This window comes from Tasmannia lanceolata, unplaced genomic scaffold, assembly GCF_043159265.1.
Source record: "Tasmannia lanceolata isolate RefF3 unplaced genomic scaffold, GAP_Taslan_0.1 ptg000037l, whole genome shotgun sequence".
Taxonomy (NCBI): Eukaryota; Viridiplantae; Streptophyta; class Magnoliopsida; order Canellales; family Winteraceae; genus Tasmannia; species Tasmannia lanceolata.
Window position 1 is genome coordinate 450670 of NW_027518714.1, and position 9618 is coordinate 460287.

Here is a 9618-nt window from a genome sequence, read left to right on the forward strand (position 1 = left end):
AAAATGACAGGTGAAACAAATGACTTAGAAAATGCAAAGTATTGATCAAGCTGGCAAAGGATTTAAATCGTGCATGAATAAATCTGCAACCAATCTAATCTCTTCACAGTATAAATTCATAGAAACCATGTCGATTACTAACTTCTGGAAAAGAGATTAACAAATGATACCTTGCGGACATACCCCGAACATCATCATTTTATTAGATTTCCCTGCTATCTGATTCAAAATCAAATAACGACAACATAGAAAAAGAACCAGGAGAATGATAAAAATGAAAATAGAGCAGAAACCCTAAATTGCAGAAAACTGTTGCTCGTGAAACCTAACAAAATAAAATGAGAAAAAGGGAAGTTTAAAGCTTAAACCAAATCAGAAGTAGAAAATGGACCAAAAGGGAAGGAAACAAAGAAACCTAGGAAGAAGAAGAAGGAAATCCGAGAAGAAGAAGAAGAAGAAGAAAATCTGAGAAGAAGAAGAGGGAAAATAAGAAAGTGGAAAATCAGCGAAGAAGAAGAGGGAAAGTACCTTGGAATCTTGGATCCTTTCTCAGAGGGCTTGAGGAGAGAGAATAGCGCGGAAAATCCAGAAATTTCGGGGTTCCCATGGCATGAAGTTTCTGGATGGAGGTTGTAGCGTGCGGCTCGAGGCGGGCCTCCGCAATCTAGGGCTGCAACTCGAGCCGGGTTTTACCCGACCCGCATCGACCCGGCTAGAAAATAGCCTGGGTTGGGTTCAGGTTTCATGGGTTTCGGGTCGAGTAGGGTTGAGCATTCAAAAGCCCGCATGAATCTCGAGTCGAGCCGGGTTTGAAGGGGCCCGACCCGAGTTACATAAGTTATAGTATGTACATTTTTTTCTATTGTTAGTTAAAAGTTAGAAGTGAAAACCCACGCACCCACTGTTATTGTATGTGAGTGTAATTTCTGCTTCTATGAGTTGAGTTGATTCAAGTGTTTGATTCAGCATTGTTTGATTGTAATTACAACATTGTTTGATTACAGCATTGTTTGATTGTAATTACAACATTGTTTGATTACAGCATTGTTTGATTCAAGTGTAATGTGAGTGTAATTTCTGCTTCTATGAGTTGAGTTGCCTTGCCAAACAAGAATTTTCCTTAAAAAATTGCGTCAACGTGAAAAAACCCGACCCGCCTGACCCGAGTTGCAGCCCTACTGCAATCAGCCAAAATATCCTCAAAATATCGCCTGTAAATGCTATATATCGCGGGTCAAAGAGGGTTTTGCCTTTTAATGGGTTTTTTTTCGGTTTTCTTCCTGATTTTCAGGTTTTTTCCCTGATTTTCTGGGCATTTAAGAAAATTAAAATAAACCCAGGGAGGAAGGGAGGCGACGAAAACAACGATGCCCCGTCTTGATATTTTTTTAGCACTGATTTTCTCATTCGCATTTACTGGTTGTTCCATGATTTCTTTCTCTCTTTTTTCTGTTTTTTAGAATTTTTAAAACTCTAAAAATATAGGAAACTGCTTGGAGGAAATTCTCAAATGAAAACGGGATAAAGAGGAAGAGGAAGAGGAAGAGACGTGAAACAGAAAGATGCTTTATGTGAATATAGATGAAAAAGGAAATTGACCGCCGTTATGTCATTAGCGACCTTAAACATTTTAAAATTTCGGAATATAGGAGGGGCTGCCACGTGGCAGCACAAAAAAAAATTGTGACGTTGTCGAATAACCACAACGGTTTGGGTTTATAAAAAAGGAAAAGATGCGGTTTGCAGAGGGGTGCCACATGGCACACCCTCAGCATACCACTATATATAAGTAATAGATATGTTACCTTAAAAAAAAATAAAAAAAAATCGAAGAATGGATTAAGAGTGAAATGACTGGAGTAGTTACTCGTTGACCATAGTAATTAGTAAGTAAAGGGTATAAAGGTAATCGGTGCATCTCAACCTACTGAGACATGGATGATTAGTGTAGCCCTTTTCAAATACATTAGCCAAGTCCAAATTGTGGAGTTGGTTAAACTAATTAAGCCAAAGAGTTCAATTGTGGGTGGAGCTCTAGGAGATTTTTTCTATAAATATAGAGTTGGTCATTGCTGCCATCTAACTTGACCGATGAGATCTCCCCTATTCAAGATCAGGTAGACCAGAAAGGTGGTAGAAGGCTCCAGCCGATCGATCGCCACCATGTCCTATCGAGCATTTTAAGAATTCGATCATGGCATATTGATTGAATGCCATGATCTAGGTTTACATCTCCATCTACGGTAATGCAACAGAAAGGTAGTCATGGGCGTCTGTAAATCACAGACCCGACCCAAAGGGGTGCTTGATTGCGTTAAGGGTTTTCTGTTAACCCTATAAATGAGAGAAAGTTTAAGATAAGAGAGGGTTAGAAAAATGATGGTCATTAATGCATTCGGAGTTGCATGGCCTCTTTAGAAGGGTTGTTAGGATGTTCCCCCGGCTTCTCCTCATCAATCACCGGCCAAGATGGGTTAAGTGGCAACAGATCAGAAATGGGCATTTTCGTTCAAAAGATGCACAGACTGTTCAACAAACCCAATAGAAAAGAAATCATAGATCTAGTGGCAGTTTTTCTATGGAATGGAGTGCAAGCAACATTGTTCATAACAATGACGTGAATAACCCTTACTTGCAAGCTCTTTTTTCGTGTTGCCCCAAGCTTCATCAACAATCAAAAAGGAAAAAAAAAAAGAAGAGAAAAGGCAATCAACCTTTTAAACAACAATAACCATAAAAGATCCTCTACGACTTGGAAATAATACAAGGAAGTTACCAGCTAGAACTAATCCTATGTAGGGTGGGAATGAATGGAGTTGCAAAAGGAATACCTGGACATGATCTTGGTTCCTTCTGGGCTGATAATCATGTTTGGTTACCATCTCCTCCTCCTCTATAAAGTCTTAAGGTATCCTCACACCACTGTTATTGGCTATGAGAACCACAACAAAAGGGCCTGGGTTGAAAGAATGTTGCAGGTCTGAATTTTCTCCTCCCCTTTGGTTTTCTTTTCACGGTTTCCTTTTTTTTCCCTGCACACCCATCCTTTCTGTTGCTATTGCTCACATACCCAATAGAGATTTGAAGGAGTTCCCAATAGAGATTTGAAGGAGTTCATTTGAACAAATCACAGGGTTGTTCCTCAGTTATTTTGGATCTTGACGATATCCGTCATTACGCTATATGGATTAACAATGTGTACAACCAATCAAATGGTGTATATGAAACCAAAAAAATAAAAAAAAACAAAAGAAATTTGGAGTTCATTTGAAGAAATCACGGGGCTGTAAACTATCTGGATTAAGGATATAGTGTATAAACCAATCAAATAGTGTGTATGAAACAAAAATAAATAAAATCCCAATAGAGATTTGAAGGAGTTCATTTGAAGAAATCACAGGCTGGTACACTATCTGGACTAAGGATTGTGTACAAGTCAATCAAATGATGTATATGAACCCAAAAAAAAAACATCTGATTGCAATCTGATTGTGAGCAGATGGTTGGACCCAACAAGTTCTCAAGTGCATTATGCTTGGGGTTCATGCTTCACAAGTCTCAACTGTGAAAGCTGTGGCTGGTAGCTATGATAAAAAAGTCTCAACTCTTGGGGTTTCATTTGCAGGGGGCTCCAAGCGACACAGCACTGGCTCTGCAGGTGATCTCGACCAACATTTCTGCAGCAACCTACCTGGCTTCCCTCTCCATCACACTAAGCTCCCTCATCGGGACATGGGTGGGAAGCTCTTCCTCCAAAGCCATCATGAATAGTGTAATCTACGGAGACACGAGTGCATCCACATCTTCCGTCAAGTATATCACTCTCCTCTCTTTTTTCCTTGTGGCCTTCACCTCATTCGTTCAGTCCACAAGGTATTACCTCCATGCTAACTTCCTGATGAGCACGCTGGATTCCGACATACCCTTGAGCTATGTTCAAAGTGCAGTGATAAGGGGGAGTAATTTCTGGTCACTTGGGCTTAGAGCACTCTACTTTGCAACCACCTTATTGCTGTGGGTCTTTGGTCCGATTCCAATGTTCATCTGCTCGTTGTCTATGGTGATGGCCCTCCATTTTCTTGATAGCAATTCAACCCCATTGCATAAGTTTCAGTTTCGCTCAAACCAAGGCTTGGAAAAAAAGGTGGGTGGACAAAAGAATGATGTAATTCAGCTGATTGAGATGATGTCTATTCCATCTTCAAATATGAGCTGAGGCTTGATTTGTAGGTGTTCCATTCCCTCAAAACTCAACCTATTGGGAAGAAATTAAGTTGATACTAAGTACATGCAAAAGTGTGTTTTCCGAATGATGGTAATTGTCAAATATTGGAACGAACTGCACCAAAAGGCTTTTCCTAATTATTATTATTGATTGTGATCATAAAGATACTTCCAATTAAGCAAATAATTGATAATACAAGAGTTTAATGGACTGGTACTTTGAGAACAAGGAAAGAGGCAACCATGGAACTGAATGCTAAAACTTGAAAAAATGTATAGTAAGTACACGGGGGGAAGGAGCTCAGCCTCTTGCTCCCCTTTGATCCCATTGCTGTGTTTTCTGTTCTCTTCAACTATTGCCTCTATTCTGAACTTTGATTCTGATCATTGCTGTCGGATTCCATCATGCTTGGATTCCCATCATCTTTAACAGCTTTTCCATTACTCGGAGACTTCTCCATGAAGGAATTGATGGCTAGCTGGCCTGAATATAGTATCAACCCAATTGAATTGATGCCAAAAACAAATGTTGCAAGATAGCATATCCCATTAATGATGGTCCTGTAGAGAAAATAGGAGGTTTTGAGGATCATATGAGAGGATATGGGATGGGAAGTCACATCCAAAAGTTCTAGGCACCTACCTTATCGTGATCGTTATCTGACGAACCTGTGAAGCAGAGGAAACAAGATCAATAAGAGGCAAAGCACACAACTGAATAGAATTGCATGCATTCCTAGGTTTAGATAATAAGAAGACAGTCCCAAATAGTACTACAGTTTCTGTACTGTAAGAGAGATGTCTATACCCTACATTACTGGTTGAGGCAATATCAGGTATTAGGTAAGGATACAACTGCTACTTTCAAATTTACAATTAACATGGTTTATAACTGAATTATTAACAGTACATTGAAAGCAAGCAGAGATAGTCTAAAAACTGATTGAGAAATCAAGAAACGAAAAGAAATAGCAATGATAGACATAAAAAGGAGCGAAATTGTGTAGAAACAAATATATTTTAGTGAATTATAATTATAAGAAAAGAATTCTATATTTTATCTAGAATTTTAGATGTGGCCATCTCATATTTCATTATGTACCTTTCCATATCTTTACCAGAATATAAGAAAATATAGTGAAGGATATATTTGTACCCAGTTCTCAGATGATTGAAATGGAGATAATGGAGGTCTCACATGTTTCATTTGATATTTGATGGAGGATTGTATTTATGTAAGATAAGTTGGAGATGAGGAAGCATAAACAAAGGTTATCATGTTTTATAATCATCCTTTGCCTTTTTAGTAGACAACTAAGTGTAACACCCCTAGGCAAACATTTATATGAATTTCACTTGATTGAGTTGTTGAAAGAATAGTCTCATTGTGTCAGTTCATCATCAGCTATGGGATGGGTGATGTAACAAATGAATGGGAGGAGCCTACAGAGCCTTGCCCCATTTAAGCTTGCTATATGCATGACCAATGGATTCTGACACCTAGAAAAGGATATGTGCTTCCCCCGCCTAAACCAAGATAGCTAACAATCTGTATCAAACGTCAAACATATTGTTTCAGAGATTAGAACTTGTGTTGGTTTCTCAGATTATGCAATGATGAAAATATTCAGTATTCCTTTCACTTTGGCATGGGTAATTTGGGGAGATGAGACATGGTGAGCTACAATTAGCACTCATACTGAACAGACATTATGAAGGAAGAGAAGCACAAAACTAAAAGAATTTTTTCCTCCTAAACCTATGGGGGCATTAGGCTGTTTCCAGTTGTTGTTCCCCTTCCAAAGGCAGGTTCTTACGCGTTACTCACCCGTCCGGCTAGACGTATCTTTCTATTTCTATTTATAGGATGTATATTTCTATTTATGAATAATGCTTTTCCTTTTATAACGAATCCTTTTTTTTTGCCTGATTTTATTTTGGTTTCTCTCGTCCAACCAATATCTTGTACACACTCTTTTTCCTAGGCTAGATGTATCTTTCTATTTCGATCTATAGGATGTATATTTCTATTTATGAATAATGCTTTTCCTTTTATAACGAATCCTTTTTTTCTGGCCTGATTTTATTTTGGCTTCTCTCTTGTTAACCAATATCTTGTACACACCCTTTTCACTAATAAATTCCTCCATAATTCTCTTTATTCTTGTAGAATAAAGGAGCAATATAGTCTTCCCTCATTTAATTTATTTCCAGTCAGTACCCTCCCACATTATCCTATTCATTGAAGTATCTGAGAAGCAATAGAGCAACCTTTGAAAGAGCAACCGTTGGACCAGGGGGTTTGCATGCTCAAAACAGAGCAACCCCAAGTTGGTCCTAATCCTCAGTCATATGTTGCTACACAGCAAAGAAATACAGTTTAAGGACCCATAGCAAGAGATCCCTTTAAAATGGACATTGGTGTGGAAGTCAAATACGATTATAAATGACTCTAAAGAAAGGCCATGAATAAAATGACGGACTCCCTCATCCATCTTCCTGACCTGAAAACATGACATGTTTAACCAAAAGTTGCTTCTGTTGAGATTCGTAAGCTTACACCAGTTAGAGATGTCCACCCAGTGGCCTATCAATACTCTGTAGAACTTCCTAAAATCCCCAATACTTTACTGTAAACCTCAGATTTCCTCCTTTTCAACCAACAAGTGCACTACTTCTTTCCTAGATCTCATTCCACAGGAAGTTCGCCTAAATCTTCAGTTCTACCCTTCACCACTATAAGAACCTTAGATATATACATACAATAAAGTAGAAATATTAATTGAATTGCCTTAACGAAAGTGTTCCATCCACAAAGAGAAATAAAGTTTTCTATGGAACCAGCATCCCTCCAAAATGCTCCAATAGTAAGCCCAATTCTGCCAAAAAATCCTCAAAGGTTTTACAAACAAATCCCAAAGGTTTTACAAACAAATCCCAAAGAATTATTAATCCAAGATTAACTGAAAACCTCATGAAATTGCAAATATCTTTAAGTTGCATCTCCTCAATCCTTAAGACTTCCTAATTTTGCGGAGATTGCATCTCCTCAAGCCTTAAAACCTCATGAAATTGCAAATATCTTTAAGTTGCATCTCCTCAATCCCATCAATACTCTGTAGAACTTCCTAAAATCCCCAATGCTTAAGACTGTAAACCTCAGATTTCCTCAAGTTTAGACCAAAAACCTTTTCAAACAACAAGTGCACTCTACTTCTTTCCTAAATCTCATTCCACAGGAAGTTCGTTTAAATCTTCTTGGTTCTACCCTTCACCACTATATGAACCTTAGATATATACATACAATAAAGTAGAAATGTAAATGAGTCAAAACCAACTTGTCAAGAGGACTTACAGTAAAGCTAGAAACACCTACACTAGAGCATCATTGAAGATGCCACAACCTGGAAGGATCCAATTTGCTCCTACTACTTGTATCAAAATTAACTTGTAACAGGTCAACAACTGCCGGACCAAAAAAGAAGGAAAGACCTATGGCCAATTCAAAGGATAAAGATCACTGTAAAACAGGTAACAAAATGAACAGCAAGGGGAGGGCTAACACCCCTTGAAAACGCAGAAAGAGAGCCACAAGTTGTGCTGCGTCCCAAAAAATCCCAATATCATGATAAGCATCAAGTTGATTTTCCTATAACAGAAAGCCATTATGCTTTGGATATAAAACAGAATTACAGATGAGTATATGTAGATAAAAAATTAAAGCCAATACGCAGAACTTGAGGAAAAAAAAAGGAAAAATGAAGAAATAAGAGAGGGGAAATGGAGCAGAAGCACCGACGGAGAAGTTATCGGAGATGGATTGGCGATTAAGAGCGGCCTCGATGGTGGTGGTGAACTTGTAGAGCACAATTGCAATGACGGCAGCGGAGAGACCGCCCAACAAGGCCTGAACGGGCGAGGGAGGGGAGCCTGGCTCCACAGAAGCCGACTGCATTGCCCTCAAGCTATCCAACGCCTCCTCCTTCAGACCCTTCTTCACACCCGTCGACCTCACTCTCTAAACTAACCAAAACACCCATTCAGTATGAAAAACCGAGAGAGAGAGAGAGAGAGAGAAAAAGAAAAGGGGATTGGTACCATTTGTTTGGCTCGTGTGGCGCGGCGTCTGAGGGAGCGAAAGAGGAAGACGGAGATGGCGGCTGTGAGGAGGACGCTGGTGGAGAGTTGGAGGGGAGAAGGGTCATCTAGGTTGCCCAAGAGAGAGGATGGTGGAAGTAGAATCGGTCCTTCTCCTGCTGCTGGGGTTGTGGTGGGTTCGGGTAACTGACCGACCCATGGTTGCCCATTGGTTCGGAGGTGGGTTCGAACGGTGGAGGGTTGTCGGAAGGATGAGGAAGGAGAGAGAGGTGATGCCAATGTGTTGGCGTGGACAAAAATATTACAAGGAAGGTTGGAGCGGAAATGGAGAGGAGTGTGTAACATGTTTTGGAACCAAATCGTATCGGAAAACAGGGTGTAAGAAGATTAGAACTTAGAAGAGGGGTCTACACGCCATTAATTTGCTGTTTCTCCTCCTCCTGTCCTTCCCTCCTCATTATCCGTTTGGGTAAATGAACTGGGATGGAAGTTTGGAAAGCCTTTTGTCTTTTAGAACGACTAGGCAGAAAGTCACTGTTACAATCAACGCTAACAGGCAATTTTTTATTTTTTTTGGGTCCTACTACAATAATGGGGGGCCATGCACAAGTTGACAAGCGTGTATGCGTGTGAAATCAGGACCATCGATCAAGGTGTTTCTATCGGCACTTACGCCAGCCGATCGAGACAGATCCCCTGATCTGGCAAATAAAGGCATGATGGATCAAAGGCCCAGGAAGAGTATAAAATTTACTTTCTTATTAGTTTTTTTTTTTAATTAAGTTCTAAGAAGAAAGTCACTTTTACAGACCTTCCTAAAAGTCACTAATTAGGCCTTACGTCTGCCTCATTTCCATGATCAGATTGTTTGCTTAAATCAGACCCTTCTATGTGAATGGAAACTAGCTAGGCCCGCTCAAATGCCTTTCAGCAGATGATCCCAAGCCCTTGATCCATCAAGGATCAATCATGCACCATTTATGCCATGTTTGTTTTGGATTTTGAGAACCGATGGGGGGAGTCCAAAACTGATTATTATAGGACTCAAAAGTAGAGAAATTATATGCTTAATGGTTGTATAAACAAGAAAAGGTGGTATGATGGGAGTACCACCCTCGTGATATGATCCAATAGCAGCTTCTTAAAAAGCGAGCTGAGTACATGTTTATACTCCCTTTCATCATATAATTTCTCCTCGAGAGCATACGTAAATTTGAGTTTGGACAGTTTCTCAAAATCCAAAACAAACAGGGCATTTTGTAGGGCTTTGCCTAGAAAAGCTCAAGGCAAATGAGT

The 9618-nt window shown here is 39.5% G+C and overlaps 2 protein-coding genes across 2 annotated transcripts; one reads left to right on the plus strand and one right to left on the minus strand.

Moving 5' to 3' along the window:
* Window positions 1-2560: 2560 nt before the first annotated feature.
* LOC143861007 (uncharacterized) lies at window positions 2561-5143 on the plus strand. Its single transcript, XM_077371891.1, has 2 exons — window positions 2561-2978; window positions 3626-5143. Exons 1-2 carry the CDS (start codon window positions 2811-2813, stop codon window positions 4214-4216), a joined length of 759 nt encoding a protein of 252 aa, XP_077228006.1. The 5' UTR covers window positions 2561-2810; the 3' UTR covers window positions 4217-5143.
* LOC143861006 (uncharacterized) lies at window positions 4341-8818 on the minus strand. Its single transcript, XM_077371890.1, has 4 exons — window positions 8323-8818; window positions 8024-8242; window positions 4868-4893; window positions 4341-4785 (listed from the first exon to the last, which is right to left on the minus strand). Exons 1-4 carry the CDS (start codon window positions 8665-8667, stop codon window positions 4587-4589), a joined length of 789 nt encoding a protein of 262 aa, XP_077228005.1. The 5' UTR covers window positions 8668-8818; the 3' UTR covers window positions 4341-4586.
* Between the last annotated feature and the right edge of the window lie 800 nt (window positions 8819-9618).